Genomic DNA, 24,043 nt, shown 5'->3' on the forward strand with positions numbered 1-24,043 from the left:
TGACCATCCAATGAGAGATTATAATTCTTTCATTCTTCTAATGGTTAAACTTCGTGTATACACACTCCTTTACATTATGATTTTATTTAAAAATAGTTGAAATTATTTTTTAAAATATTTTTTAAATGAAATAATATATTTTTTCTATTTTCTTAACAACAACAATAAAAGAATATTAAAAAGATATTAATTTAAATTTTTTAACAAAAATAATTTTTTTTAGATATAATCCGACCTAAAATATTTATATTTATAACTCATTTAGGAGTGTAGTTATGGTTGCGGTTGCTTTTTAAAATATTTTTTACTCTGAAATATATCAAAATAATATTTTTTTTATTTTTAAAAAATTATTTTTGATATTATTACATAAAAATAATTTAAAAACACAAAAAATATTAATTTAAATTAAAAAAATAAAAAAAATAATTTCTTTTAAAAACATTTTTTAAATACAAAAATAAACAGTGTTGTTAGCTTTTAAATATCAAATTGTATAAAGAGTACGTATCTTTGTTGATGAAGAATCCTTGGCTTCTAACTCCACTCAAACTCCAATGAGAACAGAACTCCATTCCCCCCCTCATCTGCTTGTATAAGCGGAGATTAACGAGATTTGGATACACGAACCCTTTTTTCTGTTATGGATTCATGCATTTACCGTCAATAAAAGGGAAAAAGAAAGAGACTATCCATTCATGAATCATTGCCGATCAAAAGAACAACAGTGATGTCCATGTCCTGTCTCCCTATTCTTTCTTTTCTTTTTTTAATTATTTATGTGAGTATTCGAGTTAGCTTACACGTACTATAATTATTCCTCACAATTCATTGAACATCTTGTAAGTCTAGAGATAGATTATGCACCATAAAAATAACAAATATACACATAAAGGATGGAAGGATGGAACGAACGTGTTCCCCATTCTTATATATATACGAAGGAGTCGAAATTATTAAGCCCTTTGCAGTTTGAATAACTCTAATCTCCCTTTGACTTGTAGTTGCAACTTGGCAGCAACACTTCAAATTTTATGTCTTTTCTGTTTCTTTTTCCTTTTCAATTCCAATTAATACAACTCAGCAATACCATTACCACCAACAAGTCTACAGAATTATACATTTCAATCTCTCTCACCAAGAAGAAGAAGAAGAAGAAGAAGAAGAAAGCTGTCCTCTTCTTGGCAGTGTAAGAAAGCGCATGCTTCAAATTATTTGGATGGTTGGAATGGAATCTTTTCTGTGTTTTCCATGGATGTTGCCCTGTAAAGTTTTCATCTTTCACCTGCTCAACTAAATTCTGCTCAAGGGTATCTCTTACTTTTGTCGTGTTTTCTCTTCATTTTAATTTTACTAGTATCACAAGCTTTGACCTCGAACCTTAGTAGTGGAGACCCAGATCATTTTATTTTTTTTCAAATACTCATCTTCTGGGCTCGCCATTAAATTGTAAAGTTTCATGGCGAGTGGTGTTTCCACTCCTGTACATATTCTTCACTGATCAAGTTTCTCTCGTTATTTGTATTGCGTTCTAGAATTTCCATTGCTGCCACTCTATTCTTATTTGATTTGACAATTGAAATCCTGTGCCATTTTGTTATTGGAAGGAAGCTTCTGCTGTGTGATTCTGTTTCTACTGCTCATAACATTTTGGATGTCATGTGGACTTGGTCTTTCTGCCACTCATCTTACTTTGTTTATGCCGTACCACATTATCTAGGAATGGAAAATTCAGCATTTTCAATTCTCTTTGAAATCTCTCCTCACGTTTAGAATCGATTTCTAATATCTAATACGTGTCTTAAAGTACTCAAACTGGTGCTCAATTGAATTCTCTCATCTTGCAGTGAGGCACATTTCGAATCATCCATCTACCTGATATTATTTCCCGATGTTCTTTTTGGCAATATCCTGCTAAATCCACGCCTCTTGATCTATGTTAGTGTGATTAGACTCTAGGCACCAATGTCAATCTTATGTGGCGGACCTCTGCTTGAGGGTGTGTATTGTCTAGCTTGTGCTCGCTGGGCGTGGAAACGATGTCTCCACACTGCAGGTCATGACAGTGAAACTTGGGGTCTTGCAACTGCCGAAGAATTTGAGCCGGTTCCTCGCCTTTGCCGCTATATACTAGCTGTTTATGAAGATGATCCTCAACACCCTCTCTGGGAACCTCCTGGAGGGTACGGAATAAACCCAGATTGGTTAATCCTAAGAAGAACTTATGAAGATAATCATGGAAGGGCGCCACCATATATATTGTATCTTGATCATGACCATGCTGATACAGTTCTAGCCATTAAGGGCCTTAAGTTTTCAAAGGAGAGTGACTATGCTGTACTTTTGGATAATAAGCTAGGGAAAAGGAAAATTGATGGTGGGTACGTCCACAATGGGCTATTGAAGGCTGCTGGTTGGGTTTTGGATGTGGAGTGTGACATTTTGAAGGAATTAGTGGAGAAGTATCCGAATTACACACTGACTTTTACAGGTCATTCTCTAGGGTCTGGTGTAGCAGCAATGCTGACACTATTGGTAGTGCTACATCGTGATAAATTGGGAAACATTGACAGAAGGAGGATCAGATGCTACGCGGTTGCACCTGCAAGATGTATGTCACTTAATTTGGCTGTCAGATATGCAGATGTTATCAATTCTGTAGTGCTTCAGGCAAGTTTTTATCCATTTCATATACATGGAAAACAATCTGAAGATATGCATCTAAAGAAACCTTAACAAAATTTGCCCTCCTTTTGCATTGCCAATAGCCTTCATTATCAATCTGTGATTTTACAGTGCACCTTTCTTTCTATGAAAATGTTCTCTTTGCTATAGCTTCTTCTTATTTCATATTTGATCAATATGAAAAATGTTATTCACAGGGAAACCCCAGTATTGGTGCCCCTTGATTTGAAGCTTTTATTTCCTTGTTTTTGGTAAGAGAATAAAATATTTAATAGGTGGCAAGGCCATGAACTGCTGCTGCGAAATGACTTGAGTTTTATTGCAATGAAGGGGTTGAAAATATTTCCTTCACTCATTCACATAACTTTTTTGTTGCGTTAAAAACTTTAAGTCTATCTATGAGTTACTGTTTGGAGAGCATTGGTACTCATGGATATACTTGCCTCTGTTTGTCAAGGGTATTTTATCTGAAGAACCACTGATGAAGTTGCTAAATGTCGTGAATTATTTCACTGAACCAGGATGATTTCTTACCGCGGATAGCCACGCCTTTGGAAGACATTTTCAAGTATCTTTTCTGGTACAGATCATGTTTTTCAATTACATTTTGTTTCATTAAAGTTTTTGCTAATCTTCTTGAAAAGCTAGACCATATTTGCACCAAACACTTGCAATGCTCTCTATTTCCTCTGTAATGTTTGATTGTGGTTCCACAGGACTGAATTAACTAATGGAAGGTTAACAAAAGGGAGGCTTGTAGAACTAAGTGCTTGAACTTGTATTAGCAAAAGGCAATTGTTATCTAAGAATGTAGTTAGGTGATGGCATTGATTATTTGATAGTCTAAAGACTATGAAACTTCCCCTTTCCTTTTTTCTTATTTTTAATCGTGTAATATCCAATATTATTCCAACTCACTGATTCTGCTAGTTTTCTTTTTCTTCAACAGTTTGCCCTGCCTACTATGTTTGAGGTGCATGAGGGATACATGTTTACTGGATGAGAAAGTGATCAAAGACCCAAGGAGACTGTATGCACCTGGTCGCCTCTATCACATTGTTGAAAGAAAGACTTACAGGTATTACTTACATCGTGTGCAGTGTCCATGTGCTTTGTTGCAATGACCCGTTTTTAGATCCAGTAGATATTCTAGTCACTTTTGGCTGGAGAACAGCTTTGAGTTTTTGACAATGGTTGCAGATTGGGAAGATTCCCCCCAGTTGTGAGGACAGCAGTGCCAGTAGATGGGCGTTTTGAGCGTATAGTTTTTTCTTGTAATGCAACTTCTGATCATTCAATCATTTGGATAGAAAGAGAAGCCCAGAGGGCAATGGATGTAAGCTTTCAATTTCTTGGTATTAAACTTATCCTTTTCTGGTTCATGCCAAGTTTTCAAGGCAATAGTTGTTGTTGTTGTTGTTTTATTTTGCTTGCATGTTGGTTGTTGAGAGGGTCTATTTGCTGGTCTGAAAGTGGCAAACTTTTGTTAGTCAGAAACAAGATGCCAAAATCCTGGACTATCTAGTATACACTTTTCTCCTCTGCAAGTTTGTTGTGAGGGTGAGGGGATGAATGCTTGGACTTCAATAGCCGATCTTCCGTAACTTGATCTGCATGTCCATATGTTGTAAGTTCAGTGATATGTAAATCTACAGCAATCAAACTGAAATGAACGAGGTTCAATCATTTGAAGTTGCACAGCTGGTTTTTTTTATAATCTTTTGAATTCACTCAAGTGCTGACAAAAACTATACGGGTTTTTAATGCAATTTAGCTGATTTGGCTAGAACTTAGAAGGCAAGATATCTTGGTCATGTCATTTTCCTGAGTGCAAATCATTGATAGCTTGAGATAAGGGATGCGAGTTGGTATGGGTATTTTCTTGTTGCTATTTAGATGAGTTTCAGCCGCACCATGTGCTCAAGTTTCCTTAAAGTTTCCTTTAAAGAAATTGCTTTCATCTTGACTTTGGCATCCTGCTCTCCTTGGTCACTCAGGCAATGGTAGAGAAAGATGATATCATGGAGATCCCAGCAAAGCAAAGGATGGAACGACAGGAGACTTTGGCCCGAGAACATAGAGAGGAGTACAGGGCTGCGCTACAAAGAGCTGTTACACTCCCAGTTCCCCATGCCTATTCATCTTCCAAGTATGGAACTTTCAATGAGATGGCGGATTCGCACAGATGGAGTGGGGAATCTTCTTTTGGCTCTTCGAAGACAAGAGAGAACTGGGATGAATTGATTGAACGCCTTTTTGACAAAGATGAATCTGGTCACATGGTTCTCAAGAAATCAAAAAGGGATGATTGATCATTATTTTCAACTTGAAAAAAAAATGAAAAAGAGAGGGGATATGTTTGAAAAAAAAGACATTAATCCATTATTCAAAAGATTATAGGTGAAAAATATAAATAGTTAATGCTAAGATGATGTTATTGGCGGCAACCACGGATGCACTTCTGATTAGGTATTAATTATTGTAAGACAATAATGGTTTTCCAAAGACTAAAATTGTGTAAATAGTAATGAATCTGATTTCATTTGTACTAAAAAAATTCTATAGTCTAAGAGATTTTTAGCTACTGGTACACCAGAAAAGGGGCAAAGATTTTATAATGGCCTGCATGAGATGCCGGTTCTTACATTCATCATTGCACAGACTGATAGCCAGCAAAGAAATTCCAAGATTTTAGAAGATATGCCCAAAATGCATTTAAAAGAAAATGGAGGCATGGAGCAAGAGGGTCACCGTGAAAATCCAAGAAGAAGCTTCTCCTTTTAAACCAGAAAGATCTGAAATTGCTCGAGCTGACTTTGTTTGGGATTCCGGAGATGAAGTAGGAGGAGGAGGGTTGTTGAGAGAAGAAGAAGACTTGAAGGCCTCAATCTGTGAGTGACACTCGAGTCAACCCCCTTTACTTTGTTCAACGCCTCCACTTCACGCGGCGATATCACCTTCTTCACACGGCAATAAACTTCTTCCTTCCAATCCTCCCTTCCCTCTCTCTCTGTTCTTTTCCTTGGAAAAAAGAAAAAGAGAAAAACAGAGAGAAGGAATAACACGTGGCATTTAACATCTTTAGAAAAGAAGTTCAATGTAGGGATACAAAACGCAGCGTATAATCAAATTGAATGGTGCAGAGCGTACGGCTCTTTCTTTCTAGGGGAGGGGAGGAGCGGCAGTGAAAGAAAAATCAAAATTTGAAAAAAGAAAAACAGAAAAGAAACAGCAGAGCCCTTCCTTCTTTCAACGTCCCTCTTTCCTTCTTTCCTTTTTTATTATCATCAAATTAATTACTACAAAATATCTACCATTTCAATCTCTCTCTCTATATCTCTATCTACGAATTCAAACACATACACACTCTCTCTCTCTCTCAATCAACCAGGTAAAGAAGGAAGAAGAAGCAGAAGCAGAAGCAGAAGAAGAAGAGTAAAGATGAGTGGCGTAGCAAGAAAGAAAAACCTCAACCCCAAGGTTCGCGTCATTGCCAAAATCAGAGGTTCCTCACATCTTGACGGTCATTCAACTTCTTGGATTTCCGTTCACAATAACATACATGACGGCATTTTTTCTCACTCTCTCACTTTTTCTCTTGGAGACCGACCAGTTGCTACCAGGTTATTAATTATTTTATCTTTTTCTAATTAATTTTTGTGTTAGGTTAGTAGCATTTGTGCTCTGTTTGGCTGTTTAGGTTGGATGGAAAACTCTAGATTAGGTATTCATGTTTTTTTTAATTGATTTTCTGTTATTGTTGTTGCTGTTGTAGTGGTGGTGGTGGTGGTGGTAGGAAGGAGGCTTATGTGGTGGATTATTGCTACGAGCAAAACGAGAAAAATGATTTGGTTTTTGAAAGAGAAGTTAAGCCTTTTATTAATGAAGTTTTTGATGGCCGTAATGCCACGATTATTGCTTGTGGAGCAAGGGGCACTGGAAAATCCTACCTCTTTCAGGTCTTTTTCCTCATTTTTTTTTTTATTATCATCAATTTTTTATTTATTTGCTGACATGTGAGAGTGAGAGGTGTTGTTTGATTTTTTCAAGGGTACGGATGATGAACCGGGTCTGACAGTGTTGGCTGTGGATGAAATGCTTCGATTGGCTGCGGATAACGGGAAGTCCATTGCCGTTTCCTTTTATGAGGTTGATCAAGATCATCACGTCAAAGACTTGTTGGATCCCAGTCGACAACAAGTTTTTGTATTGAAGGATGCTCATGGAAAAACACAATTAAAAGGACTTTCTCAGGTGTGATAATGTTTATAAAATATTTATGGTTTGATTTTGGTCTGAGATACTATTGATGATGGTTTCTGTGTTGCAATTGAATTGTTGTTTTATTTGTTTTCGATGTCTTTTGTTTCAGGTTTCGGTGACATCCGTGTCTCAATTTCACAATTTCTATGGTGGTGGGACTAATCCACGTAAATCGATTCAGAAAGCAGTGACTGAACTTCCCAAGAGAAGTCATAAAGGGTTGATAGTATATTTATCGTCTCATGGTGGAGAAAAGTTGGACGTTTCTGTCAGCAAATTGAATTTTGTTGACTTGGCAGGTTAAAACCAAACTCTTTTTGTATACGTTTTCATTTTTTTATTTGGTTTTTTTGTTAGAGTCTAAATCCTTGGTTGTCATCTTCGTCATTGTTGTTGTGTTTGTTAGGTTATCAGGATGCTAGAAGGAAGAGTATTGATGGACATAATTTGGTTGAGAGTACAAGGAATATTAATAAGTCCATTCATGCCATTCATAATGTTGTTTACTCTTTGAAAGCAAATGAAACTCATGTGCCATACCGGGAAAGTAAGATCACTACCATGTTGCAAGATTCACTAGGAGGGGATGGCAGAATTTTGATGGTCACTTGCTTAGTGAGTTTTGGCTTGTTCAATTTCATAAGAGTTTTTTAAGTCATAGTTTTTGTTTTCAATTGTTCTATTTCTCACCCCTGAACGCAGAACCCATCTTTTTGCCAAGAATCTATTTACATGGTGAAATTAGCATCTCGTTCTTGTCAAGGAACTAGTCGGGCTATCACAGACTCCACAAAGAAAGCCAACAGCTCAGCAAGACCAATGGTGCCTTCTTCACATAATAGCCGGATGCTTGGTAGTGTTTCCACATCTGTGAAGAAACAAACTGTGTCTCGAGGGCACATTTCTGGAAAAAAAGCACACTGTTCAACTTCCACACTGAAAGCTAGGTATTTTCTATCGTACCTTGTCAAATGAAATTACAAGGCATTTTGTTCTCCAACCGTTTCCAATTGATTTTTTTTTCTACTTGAAGGAAACTGTTTGATGAGTCAAGTGATTTGATATCTCAGAAGGTACTTGGTTTCTTACTACTTTGTTCCTGGTATCCACCAAACAGTTTTCTTACTGCTTCATGAAAGAGAAGAAGAAACAATGATAAAGGAAACAAAACAAAATCATACATACAAGTAAAATCTTTAGGTAATTGAAAGAAAACACCTAGGCTAATCTATGTAGTTCATGTATTAGGTCGTGGGAGTTTGTTTGAAAAGTGTTTATGCCATGGGAAGAAGACATACATTTCCTTGTGCTGTTGTTGTAAAGCTAAAATGAATGGCTATGTTATATTAGAAATAAACAATGTTTCAATAGTAAGTGCAGGACTCTGTAGGGTATTTCTAGCTTTACCTAGAATAGAATAATCTTCTGAGTTCGTGTATTAGGATGTGAGACTTGGTTTGGAAAAGTGTTTGTATGAGGGGAAGTAAATTTACATCCCCGGAGCACTTGTTGTATAGCTAAAATGAATGAATGATCTGTTATACAAGAAATTAAATACGGTTCTGACTTATGATAAGCCTCTCTAGATTACTGTGCAGCCAAGTTCCTCAAACAATTTTCCAACAGTTGAATCTGTCATGCATGAAGAGGTATGGTTTATCTAGATTTTCCCTGTTATTATCTATCAAAAGAATGCATTTGGTATTTTCATGACATTTGCTGATAAAGCTTCATTTTGTACAGGACCAGCTCACTTCAAATGTTGCCAAAGAAGCATCATCTTTGGAAGTAGTAATGTTTTCCCTCAACTGCTTTTAGTTATCTTCACGTCTCTTTTAGATTATAATATCTTGCAAATGTCTGAGCGATTAATATCTGATACAGGAAGGTGTATCATTGTTCGCTCATGAGGATTCAAACTCTGTTTCTGTGGTGAGTACAGGCCATGAACATTAAAATTTTACAGTTAATGTTGTTTAGAAAAAATACAGATCTAAAAGTTTCATTACCTTCTCAGGATGTTTCTCCTGTAGCAGCAGTTTCTAGTACTTGTGAAACTACAATACTTGATAAGGTAAATAGCTACTTACTTGATGAACCTTAATCTTTGCTGTAAAATTAACTGTTAATTTTACAGTTAATGTTGTTTATAAAAAAATACAAATCTAAAAGTTTCAGTACCTTCTCAGGAAGTTTCTCCTGTAGCAGTAGTTTCTAGTACTTGTGAAACTACAATACTTGATAAGGTAATTAGCTACTTATTTGATGAGCCCTAATCTTTGCTGTAAAATTAACTGTTAGTCTTACAGTTAATGTTGTTTAGAAAAAATACAAATCTAAAAGTTTCAATACCTTCTCAGGAAGTTTCTCCAGTAGCAGAAGTTTCTATTACTTGTGAAGCTACAATACTTGATAAGGTAATTATCTACTTGCTCGATGAGCCCTAATCTTTGTTGTTTAAAATGTTTAGAAAAATACAAATAGAATTCCAATTCTTTCTCAGGAAACTTCTCCACTAGCTATTTCCAGTACTTGTGAAATTACCGTACTTGATAAGGTAATTAGCTACTTACTTGATGAGCCTTAGACATGGAAAAAACCACAATTGTTTATGGTTCCTTGTTTGTGATCTAGATGCTTTTTAAACTCCTAGTTAATAGTAATAGATCTTTCATGTATGTTATGATCTACTCATGCAGACTGACGAGGACCAAAACAAAACTGTGTTTTACACTGGAGAGTTATCTATGTTCGATGAAGGTATAAAATAAAATACGCGATACTAATGATTTAATAGACAATAATGCCGTTCTCTTGTGTAATCTTCTTATTTTACCAGGTAAAAAAATAGACAAGGAAAACAACAGTTCAATTGTCAATCAAGGTGGATCGCCACCCATCAGCGCACAATTGCAAGAACTATCAAACAGTTTGAAGTTACTATGTTCCTCAACCCCATCGTGCATAGATATAACACCAAAAAATGATGCATTTCACAATCAAACTTCAACTGATATCGGGGAACCAACAACTCCCAGTTCAAGTATGAGAGTAACTAATAGGGAAATTACAAGCTTTTGTAGTCCATGGGAAAAATTCAACGCCCGCAGCACTGGGATGAAGGTTAAATCTACATTCTCTTTCCTTTATCTCCTCTTTTCAAATGCTTATCTGCAATTGCTAACATCAACCTTTTGTTCTGTTGTAGAACTCACTTGTTCAAGATTATCTTAGATTGTTGAACACAGCTGACAAGTAAGTACACTCTGTCAATTTTGATTATGCTTCTTGTACTACTTTTAATTCTTGTTTGCTTCTGTTTAGTTACTTAAACTATAATCTGACTTCTATTTTGATAGAAATTTCACAATATATACATATTGTGAAAGCTGCCAAGCTGTTTCTTTATTGTGACATAACACTCGCAGCTACCATAACTGAGATTTTATAGTAATTATTCATAGTTGATTATGCAACATTAATACCTGTGTATTACTGTTTTCTATCTTCGCTTGACAAACTAAACTTGGTACTCTCTTCTTTGTTAACAGGGAAGAATTGAGGAAATTGAAGGTGATTAGCGTTTCTAATTTTGTAAATATCAATGTGTGCTGTCTTATTGCTGGCATGTGATATGAATTAGAGTGATGCTTCATGCAGGGTATTGGAGAAAAGAGAGCTACTTACATCCTTGAACTTCGAGAAGATTGTCCAGAGCCTTTTAAGAATGTAAGCGTTTTTGGAAAAGCTTTTTACATGGTGTTATTGTCTTTTTATTTCATTTGTACTTTAGTTAATGATTGTCAAGAATCATTGTTGGTCAACAGCTTGATGATTTGAAAGACATCGGACTCTCAGCCAAGCAGGTTTTCTCTTTAATTCCTATAGAACTGTCTTCATATTGACTTTTCAAAATCTGTCTGTCAAATACGTTCACTAAAAAACCAAATGCAATTTATGTTTATTATTAATATTTTGTTTGAAGTGCAGGTAAAAAGATGGCTTAAAAAGGAAGTTGGGAGACTCTTTGATTAGCATGGCAGCTATGATTACTATGTTGGTTTGGAAGATAATTTACTTTGGGCAACCGAAAGTTGCTTTGAAACTTAATTAGAATTGATTGTAAAGTGGTTACTATATATATATATATAAATTTGGCATCCATTCTTATTCATCGTTTTTGAATTTTAATCTACTACTGTATTGTTTTTTCAAATTTAATGTTGAAAGTGGCACTTGAAATGAGATAAAAATTTGAAGAACAGGTTTATTTACTTGAGTGGTACAAGATAGATTGTGTTTCTGTTTAAAAAATGGAGGGACATGACGACAAGTAATAGAGAGGCCTTGAAGGAAAGAGGAAAAAATGAAAATTCTTTGAATACAGGAAAGCACGAGAAGGAGGAGAGTGGAGGGATGTAATAGAACACAATTTCCTAGGGTATCCAGGCAGCTGGTATAACACTTGTCAGGCTCACGAGAATGTCTGTCAGACATTGTGATGAAGCAAGGCTTGCATTTCTGGCAGCATTCGTCGTCTCGCATTCTGAACTCTATTATTTGCAGTGCTAGCTGTGGCCGCTTTGATGGCCCGCCATGGCCAACATATATGCCTGACCTTGTTGCATCTCCGCTCTTTGCTCTCCGCTTCTTCTACTTGCCTTGTTAGCTCCTCAATTCGCTGACGAAGTCCTGCGGCCCTGCTATCAGCTAGCTGCAGAGACCTCTCTGCTGCTGCCTGGGCAGCCATTGCAGCAACTGCTAGTTCATCTTTCAGCTTTAACTTGCCATTTGATATCTCTAAATTAGCCTTTGTTTTCTCCAGTTCTTGTTTCAAGATAACAACCTGATGACACAACAATTTTAGCATTTGCCTTGAAACGAAATGGAATTCAGCATTGGAATTCAAGAGCAGCTTGTTCAAGTAAACACAACATTGGTCCCTCAATCCCATCCCCCTCCCCCCCTTTTTTTTTAAAAAAAAATTCTCTTAAAACCAGGCAATGTGGAAGTGATTTTGTTTACCAATTTGTCGCGTTCTTCAATCGCTTTTTTCGCAGCTTCCACTTCCAGCTCGCAAGCTTCTCTCCATCTCACAACTTCTGCCTCAGTTTCTTTTATTTCTGTCAGGAGTTCCTCAACCTTTGCCGTGAAAATAAAAAAGAACATAAGAATTGAAGTCAGCAAGGAAAGGAGCTTGCTTTATGAATGCAATCTCAATCAAACCAATGATTACATTTTGAGCTTGCACCCTCTCTCTATCTTCCAGCTCTTTTATGTACAGTATGTTCTCTGCAATTTCTTTATCTTGTTTTTGCACAAGGCTTTGTAATCGCTCAGCATCTGACCTGACATGTAAAAACCAATTAGTAATCACAAGCAAGCAAGCAAAACCAAGCATCCTTTTTTTCACAGGAAGCATTCGATCGGTGGTCTAAGAAATATGCAGTCCTGTGGCTTCTCTTGTCTCCACCCAAGTTTCACACCATTTAGATCTTCCTCTCCTTTTCTTACTCTATTCTGAATAAAACTTAATGTGCAGTCACATTTATACGCAAAGAAATACGCGGGCATAGCAGTTAGAAACTAAAATACCTAGATTCTTCCAGAGATCTCCTTAGTTGACTGTTTTCGAGCCGTAAATTCTTCATTATTCTCTCCATAGTTGAGGCCTGAAAACGACATGTGCAGTGTCAGACTGTGTAAGGGTGTTTCCTTCTACGTATGTTAATGGACACAGCACAGGATATCTAGCATTCCCGCTACCAGAAAACTGGACACAATTTTTTGCTAAAAGCTGCCATATTTTCCATTACAAATGAGATGGATCCATGTGAACATACAAGACTAATCTAAAATTTATCTTTGCAAATAATGTAATCAGACATACCAGACTAACAACCTCCTCTTCACATTCACTGCTATCTGATTTAGTACTTGCAGCAGCAGAAGCATTAGTGGTATTGCTACCAGCTCCTGAACTTTCCATGGATTGTTCATTACTCCCACTTCCCATCATGAAACCAAATCCTACTCTCTGCAACCCGCGTTCTGCAAACTGCAACAAAGCCACCCTCTTCTGCTCGTTGTTCCCTTTCATCTTATTCAAACTCCTCTCCACAGCCTCCTTCTCCACCAAAGCAACCCTTAACAAGCTATTGATGTCTCGATTCTCCTCTGTCAAGCTCACCACACTACTCTCCAATTCCCTTATTTCCTTCTTCTTCATCTCGTTGAACTCATTTACTTTTGATTCCGCCTCACTTGCCAGCCTTGTAATTGCCTTGAATTCCTCCCAAACCGACCTCAATTCATCATCTAGATCCAATTCTTCCCTGTTCTCTTCAGTATCAGATCTCTCAATTAAATTTTCATCATGTACACACTCTGTTACTTTCACCAGAGATTCCTTCACAGGCCTTACTAAATCCATATTGATCTTCAACAAGAACCCATTCTTGTCCCTAGCCTCTTTTATCTCAAGCTCCAGCTTATCATTCCTCTCTCTGAGAAATTCCATTTCTTTTTCTAGTTTTTCCATTGTCAGATATGCCTCATCAATCCTTTTAACAAACCCATCTTCTTTTTCCTTGAAAGAGGCCTCGAGTTCTCTAACTTGGTCACGAAGAGAGTCTCTCTCGTGGGAAACTTTTTGGATAGCTAATTTGAGCTGGGAGTTGTTATCGAGCGCATCATCTCTTTGTTGCTGGAGGAGGAGTAGGTTTTCCTCCATCAAGGAGGATTTTCCTTGAATGGTATCAAAAGAGTGTTGGAGAGATTGAAGCTGAGAGAGGCGATCATGGTGGTCAGAGATAATGGTGTTGGCATTGGTTGGGGAATCAGCAAGGTGATTGATGTAGGGCTGAGGAGGGTTTTGTGAGGTGGTTTCCATGGTCCATTGATTGGATATATCTGTGTGTTGATAAGGAAGAAGAAAAGAAAGTTTGGTTAGAGGGAACTTGAAAACCTAACAGTCAAAGGAAGGCAAGAAGGTCAGGTGGTGGCAGTAGTCGTAGTATGACAGTTTGAGTATGGTGGGTTTTGGCGGGCAAGATGAAGCTACCAAATAACAATACCATCCTTGCTTCGGCTGGTTGGGCTGAGCCTTTAAAATCTTAATGGTCACCGGAGATGAGATGAGACTACTAAACCCAGTTCATCATTTCGGTTTTGGATTCTGAATCAATTAAAAACTAAAGTTGGAATTTTTATTTGAATCATAATTCAAGATTTATTTTTATAAATAACTTTGGATTATAATAAATTAATGTGACTTTTAAGCTAGAGTTATGTTTAATAAAAATAAGCCAAAACAACATTTTTGAGAAAAGAAAATAACAATATAAGTTAAACTTTAATAATATTTATAATTTCTTTTCGGGTAAAAAATCCCAGAATAACTTAATTCAATTTATAAAAAAAATATAATGCTAAAGACTTGTTTGTTTAGGTTACTAATGGTATATATTGAAATGATACAATCTAAGTTTATCTAGTTCAGATAATAGAGTTTCTCTAAATTTAGTTAAAATTAAATAATAAAAAAAAAGATCATCGGTTTTTATTCGTAGCTTTACAAGGATATCCATTTTCTTAGTATAAAATTATTGAATCTATTTTTAGAGGTTTAGTCCTTCTAAACTTATATTGTAGAATTAAATCTTAGAAAAAACTACCGTAATTTTTTGTTTTTTCTTTTGCATGGACTAATTCCATTTTAAATGCTTGTTAAAAGTCTAATCTCAAATTTATAGATGACTTTATTTTTTTATTGTATCAATCATTATAGATGTAAAAATATTGCATTATTATAAATTATAGCGGTGTGGTGATGATTTTGTCATTTGAAAAGAATTTTGATTATTTGAGAGCAATTTTATTTTTTCAAAAACACTAATTGATCATTAAATATTACTAAGGTTACTTTTATCTTTTTAATTTTCTCAAAATAATATAATTATTTATTGCCTCCACGCTAAAAAAAATTGAATTGTTGGGGCAAAGGTGTTTATGATTTTATATTTTTGCAAGATTATGAAATGACATTTATACCATTACATTCGAGGGAATAAGAAAAGGGTCTAGTAGTGATTTTATCTTTTCACATTGGTTTTTTGAGTGCGTGGGATGAGTCCATGACCTTATAGTGGTGCATGTGATATATCCCATTGGCCAGAAATATTGTTCCATCATGTCATTAGAAGCGTCGCCTCGTCTTCTTTCTTATGATGTGACATGTCATGGTGATTGATGAAATGTTTTTCACCGGTGATTGTTTCTTTTTTTTTTTCCTTCCTGCTTTTCACTCTCCTCGCAAAAGTGCACACCTATCTTCTTTTCGTTTCGTTTCTTAATTTTAGTCCTTAGGTTTTTTATTGTTTATTTTAGTCCTTTGCCTTTTGGGAAAGTTTTTGATGTTTTTAATTTCATCCTTAAATCACAATTTGTCATTGGTTATTGTTTCCGATTCGGTCCTTCTTCATTTGAATTCTAATTTTTTTCCCGACTCTTTTTTAAAAGCTCTGTTGTTTTTAATTTCATCATTCAATCAAAGTTGTTATTTTATTTTTTTTTCAATTTAGCCCTCATTATTTTGATTTCTTTTTCTTTTTTGTTAAAGTTTTTTTCTTTTCAATTTATCACTTTAGTGTTAATTTTTTTGACGCATTTTAATTTATTTTTTTATTTTGATTCTCATATTTTGTATGCCCTCATTCTTTTAATTATATTTTTTGTGGTATATATATTTTCTCCGGTTTCATCATTTGGTGTTTGATTTATTAAGGATTGAGCTTTGTAGTTTTTATTTTTATTTTTCATCCTGCTAATTTAGTGACACGGGTCATGAGTTTTAAGAGCTGGTACAATTAGAGATTCATTTTTTTTGAAAAAAATGTTTTGTTTTGTATTTAATTTTTGAATGCTTTATTTTTATTTTACATTGATGAGCTTTATTTTATAAAAAAATAATTATTTTAAAATAATATTTTTGATATATTCGACCTTGTATAATTTTTTTTATTCACTCAGTTTCATGTATGTTTATATTTCTATTATCTTTCATTTATTTTCATAAACAAATTTGGTTGGCACAAATGGATAAATGTCTCATTTTGTAATATTAAATATCTTGATCTACATCCATCCCTCATTTTTTCCGGTCTCTTTTAGTTGTTGTTAATAATTTTTTTTGTTTATTTATATCGGTGATTATCGATTTATTGTTTTGAATATAATTTTTTATTATTAAAATGATGTTATTTTAATTTTTTTAAACAAGAAAAATAAATCTTGAAACACTAATAACCTGTACAATCCATGATGGGCTTGGACCGGGTTTTTATAACTTTGCCAAAATCCAATGTTAAACCCATCATCATCAAGGCCAATGTTTTACATAATTGAAGGGTCCATGGGGCTCCTCCATCACGTGGATGATCTCATTCAATTCTCATTTTCTCTAGACCCCACGTGAGTTCGAAAGCTTCCCATGTCACGGTCATGTCGTTCGTTAATGGGTAAACTTCATTGTCGTCCTTATAATTTATCAATACTCTATTTCTACTATCAAAGTTTCAGGAATTGCCTCAATCCCCATATGAACTAATTTCACTCATGAAAATACCTTAAGCTTTGACTTGACACAAGCGTGGCTAGAATATTTATAAACCTATATTATATACCTTAAAACATACGATTGAGACTTGTAGAAACTATAAGGATGAAATTGAAAGAAGTTAGATTATAGGAGCATAGGTGAAAAAGTAATAAACATATAGGACCTAAAATATACATTATTAATCCTATACGAATTCTTTAATGAATTTAAAGGTGTTTTGCTGGAGTGCTTACTTGGAAAGAAAAGGGTTCCATTTTTGCCTCATATATATATATATACACGTATAAGAGTTGGGTTTTCTAACTTACATTTCTCTCCCTGGAAATTCTCTCTCACTCTTTTTCCCTCTTTGATATTTTTGTGTTATTGGTCGATCATCATCTCCATCAACTTTCCTGTTCTCTATCCCGCCGAATCCAAATCTCTCTGATCTCTATCCGTCTCTCTTTTACTGGGTACGTCACCATCAACAACCCATCTCAGATCACATAAAGCATGCAGTTTTTTTAAGGGAAAAAGGCCTTTTTTGTGTGTTTAATTTCTGTTATACCGTTTAGCTGTTAAAAACCTGAATTCTGAATGGTGGGTTCTCGTCAAAATGCAGATATAAGGCATCTTGTTTTGAATTTTCCATGCTGTCCTTTTGTTTTTATCATTTTTATGGTGATCTGGTACTGAATATATGTTGATCTTGCTTGTTTTGGAGCAATCCTTTATGTATTTCTGTTCTAGAGTTGAATAGTCTCTTGCAGTTTGAAAAAGTTTTAATCTTTATGTGTTTCTATGGAAAGTTTGCTGTTAATGTTATTGAAATGGAAATATGATTATTGTTTTTCCTTCCTTTTTTTTCTGATTTTGAGATCACTTTCCTTTTCAGTTTGGTAAATTGAGAATTTCGAATCAGTTCTTTTTTTTTTGTGCAGTGGCTTCCAGTGGACTGTTAGGTGGTTTGGTTTTAGCCCTTTTAGTGTAGCTGTGTGCACATATAAATGCCAGTTGTGACACCTGTGAACAGTATTACTGATGTGATGAGACCAGAGGAGGGGAATGATTCTTCTCTGGATACATTCATCAGGGATGCCATTGGGAGACAGCCTCTTCTTTCTTTTTGGAGGCCAAATGATAAGCCTGTTCAGTGGATCCAATTACTCAATGCTCTCGATCAGCCAGGTACTAAATTATGTCTAAATGAATTGTAAGTGAAAAAGAATGCCTCTTCATTCAGTTGCTGGGTTTTTGGGTTGAGGTTGGCATATGACCTTATGTGACATTGAAGCCATGCAATTGATTTCCTTGGCTTTCGTTTTTGCAGATTACCCAGGTTGGCCTTTGCTCACTCCTTTGAAGGTGCAGATGCAAAAATGCAGCAAGTGTTCCCGAGAGTTTTGTTCTTCCATTAACTATAGAAGACACTTGCGTGTTCACCATAGGTTGAAAAGACTTGATAAGGTTTAATTCATTTCTCTTGCAGAAATGCTCATTCTTTTGTTTGTGCATGGCTGCTTTAACTTTTTTTTACATTTTGTAACTTGAGAATCTGGTGTTCCTTGTAGTTATATGTCTGCTTGATGTTCAGTACTGATTATGTTGATTTTTCACGTTGAATAGTTTCTTTTATAACTATTCTCTTGTTAATTTACATGCTATAAATTCCTCTGAAATATGTTGTACTTCACCTTGTAGGATTCTGCCAAAAACAGGGACATGTTAGGAGCATTTTGGGATAAGGTGAAGTATCTCCCCCCTCCTTGGGGAGTTTTGGCTGAACCCATCTCTTTTTACAGAATTTTAAATCTTCTAATTTTTTCAGCTTTCTGAGGATGAGGCAAAGGAAATATTATCATTCAAGGATGTGACTTTGGAGGTATTCTATTGGTTCCTCATCTGTCTGTTTAAAGGGATATGTTTTACAGTTTTATAAATAATTAAACATGAATTGTCTATGAAGATTCCTCATCTGTGCTTTCAATAATAGGTTTAGCTTGTGTATCTGATGTTGGCAGCATGCTATATTCTGTTTGAAACATGCACTGTACATTTGTCTGTTTGATATGCTTAGTGTGATTGAGACCGCACAGAGGGTGTCTAGTTCCCAATTTTAGTTATTTGATGTAGCAAAATGCTCAGATGTCATTCAAAAATGTTTATGTGAAAATTTCTTATGCTGCCAATAACAAATTTAAAAACCTTTCTCCCCTTTTACTTTGTCGAGATTAGTTTCTTCAGTTTTGTTGGATGTTTTAATGTAGCTAGCAGAAATGATAGTGAATTTGGATTCCAGTTGAATTATTGATATTAGCTGCTGACTCTCTTTATTTGTCCCATATTTTTATATGTTGACTAATAAGCATCTGGAGTAGGAATCTTTACCTTTTCCTTACAATAAAATGTTCATTGTCATTCTATAATCATTTTGTAAGCATTTTCTCCACTTTTCCTTAATTACTTACTAGGAAGTTCCAGGGTCTTCGATTATAAAGTCATTGACGACAGTTATTCGGAAACCAGTGATTTCTTCGCTTACTCAATCTTGTTGGAGAGCTGGTTCTGCCCTTTTGGTAAGGGGGCATCCTTTCCTTGTCATTGTTTTTCCTCTGGATTTTATTTAGTTTTCATCTGCCATGTTATTTATCCTAAAAATGTAATGTATCCTTATTCTTGATAGGATCTTGTCCAAGGGAGGCCCTCCAGGTGTCCCTTGTCTTCTGGACGGCTATTCAGTATTCTTGATGATGCAAGTGAAAAAACGTTTTTGTGTGGAACAGCTGTATTAATACAAAAATATATTTTTGATGGCGGGGCTGGGAAGATTGGGCTTGAAGCAAAGAATATAGTTGCTTGCACAAGCTTTGTGGTGGAACAGAAATTGGTATCTTTCTTTCCTTTCCTTTCATTTGTTTGGGCTCAATTACTTCCAAAGTTCCAATTATCATTAAGCATACCAGTGCTCTGGTGTTGCATTCACCAAAGCTGTTCCTTAAACACCGTTGCACTGAGTAATGTGCTGGTCTGTTTTGTTCTTGCCATTTGTGATTCTCTGTATTCAGATTAAAGCATGGCTTGCAGACAAGGATGCAGAAGCTTTGAGGTGCCAAAAGTTGCTCGTGGAGGAGGAGGAAGCCGCCCAAAGAAGGTGCACCTTATGTTCACACTTCTACATTGAATGTGTGATGCTTCTTTGTGTCTTACTTCTATTGCAAGTTTAGTTTGCTCTTGAACTTGTCTACCTTTCATTGTCATTAAAATCCATCATATCCAAATTGGAGCCATTGATGATATTAGGAAGGAAAAAATTAAGGCAAGAATTAGAATAATCAGAGAAAAGCTCATGAGGAGATGTATCTTTCATGCTTTCTTGTTAGATCTTTTTTATCATTTGAATCAATGAATCTTTCCTAATGATCATTCTATTGTTTTGATTACTTGAGAGTTTGCGGACCTATTCTCAATTAAACTGGCATTTATGGTTGGAGCTACTCATAGTTTATTCTTCATGGAAATTACATGGACTCTACGCATTGGCATAACATTGGAAACATGATTAATTATTACAAGTAAATGAATATTGAACTGCACCAGTGTAAAAAATACAGCACTTAAAGTAGAATCAGATATGATAAGAGCTCATGTTTCATAAAGATTTTTCTTTGCTTGGATCCGCTGCTCTATTAAGCTCTCAAACCTATATTCTGAAAACTGGACTTTTCATTGAACTGTTAAGGGACAAGTTTAAGATTCAGCTATTCAACCATCATAGCTCAGACATTACCTCACCTAATTTCTTCATCGTTACTTCTTGACACCTTTGGAAGGGCCACTTCAATATATTAGAATTATAAATTTCCCATTTAGCCAAAAACTTGACTTTTTCTGTGTGTTGTTCTGTGGGGGTTCAAAAACTTGACTCTTGAATTGCATGGACATATTTTAATTCCTAAATTTGTAGGCTGGCTGAACTCTTGGAAAGGAAGAAGCAGAAAAAACTGAGGCACAAAGAACAGAAAGCGAAGGAGCAAAGGCAAGACGAGAAGGTCGATGTTAAGGAGTGTATTGATGACACTCTGGAGGCTGTGCCTCAAGCTGAACAATCTTGCCCCTTGGCTATATCTGATTCTGATACGCTTGGTTCAGAGACCCTGCCAGATGATGTCCCCTCATCTCTTGAACCCTCACTACTACCAAGAACAGATGAAGATATTGATTTGGAAAATCAGATAGTGCATGGTGGTGAACGGTCAAAGTTACAAGGAAATAGTCATAGGCATATGGTTGTTACTCGATGGCATGCTCCTTCAAGATCACAACGGAATAGTCTGTCAAATGTTTTCCATGCAAGTCAAAATTCTCAAGCTCCAAAACCTGGCGCCATGGAGAAGCATGGAATTCAAAGGGATTTTAAGCCTGGGCCCATGGTCAATGGCAATAGAAAGTGGAGCCAAAAACCTAAACCAGAATATAATGGGGAGAGTCTTAAAGCTAGAGTAAAAAAGGAAGTAATAACTGAACCAGAGCATGAGAAGAAGGGGGAGGTTCTGATTGGCTCTATATCTGTCACTCTTGGAAATTGTAGCCATGATGAAAGTAACAACTTGGATGGAGCCCAGGATGATTGCCTTGTAGAGCATGAAATTTCAAAGAAGAAAAATGTGCAGGAGAAGCACAACAGACCTGATTCTGTTCAATGTGGCATGAATCGGCCAACAGTAAAGCTTTGGAGGCCTGTTAGTCGAAATGGAACAAAAGGTCTAATACTAGTTGAGAATGGCAATAGAAAATGCCAACCCGATGGCATTGATGGTAAGGTTGAGGATCAGATCTTGTTCAATAACAGCTCTCTAAGATCATGTGCCATGGATGATAGCTTTGGTGGGATGGAGAATGGTCCTCCACTGGGGGATCTTAACCGAGGAGGCTTGCAGTTCTCAAGCCATGAAGCAAAGGCTTTTCTTGCAGAGAGTAAGTTCAACTTTTTTTGCAGTTGCACGTGTTATAGTCCTTTTCCGTCCATAACATGTCATCACTCTGCTCTTATATGTTCATAGTTTAAGTTGCTTGGCTCTTCTCACACTTGTCTGATTGACTATATTATCATGTAGGGTGGAAGCGGGCCATTGCTGCTGAGCATGTGAAATTGGCTCTATCCCCAGACTATCAAGTTGCTGCAAATCATTCATTGGATATTAGAAAGCAAGACGTCATTGGCAGTGCAGAAAATCAGTTGGTTGATGTGAAGGCACAAGAGTCATCAACTGCTGGAGCTGCTAAAGCCAAGTGTAAAACAAAGCCTGATAAGGGTGTCAAGTTAAAGTATATACCTAAACATAGATCCATCACTTAATATAAGATTGACAAGAGAAAGGGTTTTTTTATTTTATTTTACAGAGGTGCAGAGTTTAATCATCGCTGTATTCTTAGCAGAGGTTGCAGTTTTACTGATGGTTCTGTCAGAAATTTGAAGACAGGTTTTGCCGGAAAGTCATTTTTTGCTATTCCGCCATTTTTTTCCCCTTCGTCATAGGAGAATACTTAGGTATTTTTGGAGAAATAGTCCAAATTTTTGTGTAATAAATTTGGTTTTCTTGGCATTGCAAAGTTCGGGGTTCTTATTTTCATCGATTCAGCAGAAAATGGAAACCTGAATGTAGACTAGCGAACATAGCTTTTATTCATTTTTGGCCATTGGTCATTAACTGGTATGTAGGCTTGTTCAGGTGATTTTTGATACATCACTTCACTCTTGGTTAATCTCACGTTAATCCTTCTGGTTTGGTTAAAAACAAGTTCGTTTCAATTAGAAAATTTTATAAAATACATTACGTTTCAAAACCTGATTTAAGAATTGAACATTTGATAAGGTAGAGAGTGCTTGCTCACGAAGTTATCACTCCATAAATCTTTTTTTTTTCTTTTAAAAAAAGATGAACTTTGTGGGTGTGCAGGGCCTCTTACCCCCCCCCGATCTCGTATCATTCTCTATTAAAATCAAAGTTGCCATGGCTTCAAACCCTTTATTTTGATTTTAGTAGTAAAGGTGTGTGGATCCATGAAAGAAATTACTGCCGTATTCTTTCTTGATGAGTTTCTATATATCATGAACAGCTGAGCTACAGCTCTTGTATTTATTTTTTGTGGTTTTCTCGCTGGCTGCACCAGCGGAATCACCACGAAAGAAAAGAAAAACACTGCCAAGCACTGAAACTTCGGTTTTTGCATGGGTAAGAACCAAGAACTCAAACAGTGACAATCCCAAATCTGAAGCCTTAAGAACTGCTACCACGTTGACCAAGAAGATACCACACCCACAATTCCCACACCAACACAAGCCACGTTTTCTACTTATCCTCCTTAAGCTCCTCACAAACTGCCACTTGTACACTCTCCTTGCCTCATACCTATTTACTAGATCGAATATCCTCTCCTCTTAAATATCACTCCCTCTGATTCATCTCTCCATTTCTTTTCCTCTCTCAATACTGTACACAAAATTGCAAATTAGCCAAAACTAGAACAAAATGTCAGGTGGTGTTGGTCCAACATGTAATGACATAAGCCTTCCAAACGAAAGAGAACAAGAACAGAAGCTCCAAGAAGACCTTGCTTCCTTGAAAAACCCTAAAAGCACTACCACTTCAAAGAAAGCTGGTTTCTTGAGCTTTCGTCAACTAAATGTTCTTGCTGTTATGACTGTCTTTGCTGCGAGTGGGATGGTAAGCCCTGAAGACTTTGCTTTTGTTGTCTTCTCCATCATTTACTTGTACTTTTTCTCCAAAGTTGCATTCCCGACCACCAACCCTCCTAGAGACTCTGTAGTTTTCGATCCGAAAAACAAGATTCTTCGCCTATACGTGTTTGTGGGTGCTATTATTGGACTCTTTCTCCCCATAGCATACATCTTTGAAGGCATTTTCGAGGGAGATAAAGAAGGGATCAAGGCAGCAGCGCCGCATGTTTTTCTCCTAGCAGCTCAGGTTTTCATGGAAGGAGTGGCATCTTCTGACAGGTTTTCGATCCCAATTCGTGTTTTCGTGCCTGTGTTTTATAATTCAAGGAGGATTTTCACACTTGTGGATTGGTTGAGGGATGAGATCTCAAAGGCGGAACAGGATTATGGAGGATCTACTTGGAGGCTCCATATTGGTAGAGCTCTTGCTGTGGCTAACCTGGCCTTTTGGTGCTTCAATCTTTTCGGCTTCTTGTTGCCTGTTTATATCCCTAGAGCCTTCAAGAAGTACTACTCTGGATTCAAGGTCAAGGATTAAATCTGCCATGGTTGTTGTTTCATAATTCATTAGGATGGAGTAGAAAAATAAAAATATCTTAGTTTCTACAGCTTCATATGCTGTAATTGTTTGCAATAATTAAGCAAGTGCTCCTGTATTTTTTACTTTTGGTGTGCTAAATACTTGGCCTAATCCTAGACTGATTACTTTCTGGAAAATAAAATCTAAATGACATTTGATTTAATGATAAAAACGG

At 36.1% G+C, this 24,043-nt stretch overlaps 5 protein-coding genes and 1 long non-coding RNA gene across 17 annotated transcripts; 4 read left to right on the top strand and 2 right to left on the bottom strand.

The window, feature by feature from the left end:
* The first annotated feature begins 959 nt into the window (after positions 1-959).
* On the top strand, positions 960-5,132 carry LOC133675136 (uncharacterized). Of its 4 annotated transcripts, none has more exons than XM_062096422.1 (6): positions 960-1,310; positions 1,848-2,670; positions 3,207-3,265; positions 3,635-3,763; positions 3,886-4,021; positions 4,683-5,132. In XM_062096422.1, exons 2-6 carry the CDS (start codon positions 1,966-1,968, stop codon positions 4,995-4,997), a joined length of 1,344 nt encoding a protein of 447 aa, XP_061952406.1. In that variant the 5' UTR covers positions 960-1,310; positions 1,848-1,965; the 3' UTR covers positions 4,998-5,132. The 4 variants fall into 4 exon arrangements, with proteins under 4 accessions (XP_061952406.1, XP_061952408.1, XP_061952407.1 ...); XM_062096424.1 differs by having other exon boundaries at positions 960-1,265; XM_062096423.1 differs by having other exon boundaries at positions 960-1,189.
* LOC133675137 (uncharacterized) lies at positions 4,350-5,733 on the bottom strand. The gene is made up of 2 exons (XR_009835347.1): positions 5,437-5,733; positions 4,350-4,956 (listed from the first exon to the last, which is right to left on the bottom strand). It is a non-coding gene; the product is annotated as an uncharacterized LOC133675137 (long non-coding RNA).
* A 140-nt stretch (positions 5,734-5,873) lies between these two features.
* On the top strand, positions 5,874-11,122 carry LOC133675134 (kinesin-like protein KIN-10C). Of its 8 annotated transcripts, none has more exons than XM_062096414.1 (21): positions 5,875-6,308; positions 6,461-6,644; positions 6,736-6,939; positions 7,058-7,247; positions 7,355-7,563; positions 7,651-7,895; positions 7,982-8,021; positions 8,547-8,597; positions 8,692-8,739; positions 8,833-8,880; positions 8,966-9,022; positions 9,138-9,194; positions 9,309-9,365; positions 9,452-9,505; positions 9,648-9,708; positions 9,788-10,071; positions 10,157-10,203; positions 10,500-10,521; positions 10,609-10,677; positions 10,776-10,814; positions 10,939-11,122. In XM_062096414.1, the coding sequence occupies exons 1-21, from the start codon at positions 6,127-6,129 to the stop codon at positions 10,981-10,983; spliced, it is 2,193 nt and encodes a 730-aa protein (XP_061952398.1). In that variant the 5' UTR covers positions 5,875-6,126; the 3' UTR covers positions 10,984-11,122. The 8 variants fall into 8 exon arrangements, with proteins under 8 accessions (XP_061952403.1, XP_061952398.1, XP_061952400.1 ...); XM_062096412.1 differs by having other exon boundaries at positions 5,876-6,308; positions 8,535-8,597; XM_062096413.1 differs by having other exon boundaries at positions 5,876-6,308; positions 8,535-8,597; positions 8,692-8,736.
* A 68-nt stretch (positions 11,123-11,190) lies between these two features.
* LOC133675135 (uncharacterized protein At3g49055) lies at positions 11,191-13,963 on the bottom strand. Its single transcript, XM_062096420.1, has 5 exons — positions 12,839-13,963; positions 12,544-12,620; positions 12,185-12,296; positions 11,974-12,090; positions 11,191-11,794 (listed from the first exon to the last, which is right to left on the bottom strand). The coding sequence occupies exons 1-5, from the start codon at positions 13,838-13,840 to the stop codon at positions 11,438-11,440; spliced, it is 1,665 nt and encodes a 554-aa protein (XP_061952404.1). The 5' UTR covers positions 13,841-13,963; the 3' UTR covers positions 11,191-11,437.
* Positions 13,964-16,845: 2,882 nt separating this feature from the next.
* Positions 16,846-22,159, top strand: LOC133675741 (uncharacterized). Of its 2 annotated transcripts, none has more exons than XM_062097215.1 (10): positions 16,846-17,022; positions 17,472-17,737; positions 17,880-18,016; positions 18,251-18,295; positions 18,378-18,431; positions 19,021-19,125; positions 19,233-19,436; positions 19,615-19,700; positions 20,514-21,523; positions 21,664-22,159. In XM_062097215.1, the coding sequence occupies exons 2-10, from the start codon at positions 17,557-17,559 to the stop codon at positions 21,903-21,905; spliced, it is 2,064 nt and encodes a 687-aa protein (XP_061953199.1). In that variant the 5' UTR covers positions 16,846-17,022; positions 17,472-17,556; the 3' UTR covers positions 21,906-22,159. The 2 variants fall into 2 exon arrangements, with proteins under 2 accessions (XP_061953199.1, XP_061953198.1); XM_062097214.1 differs by having other exon boundaries at positions 17,491-17,737.
* Positions 22,160-22,975: 816 nt separating this feature from the next.
* On the top strand, positions 22,976-23,951 carry LOC133675744 (uncharacterized). The gene has a single exon (XM_062097221.1). The coding sequence runs from the start codon at positions 23,080-23,082 to the stop codon at positions 23,824-23,826; it is 747 nt and encodes a 248-aa protein (XP_061953205.1). The 5' UTR covers positions 22,976-23,079; the 3' UTR covers positions 23,827-23,951.
* The last annotated feature ends 92 nt before the right edge of the window (positions 23,952-24,043 follow it).

This window comes from Populus nigra, chromosome 16, assembly GCF_951802175.1.
Source record: "Populus nigra chromosome 16, ddPopNigr1.1, whole genome shotgun sequence".
Taxonomy (NCBI): domain Eukaryota; kingdom Viridiplantae; phylum Streptophyta; class Magnoliopsida; order Malpighiales; family Salicaceae; genus Populus; species Populus nigra.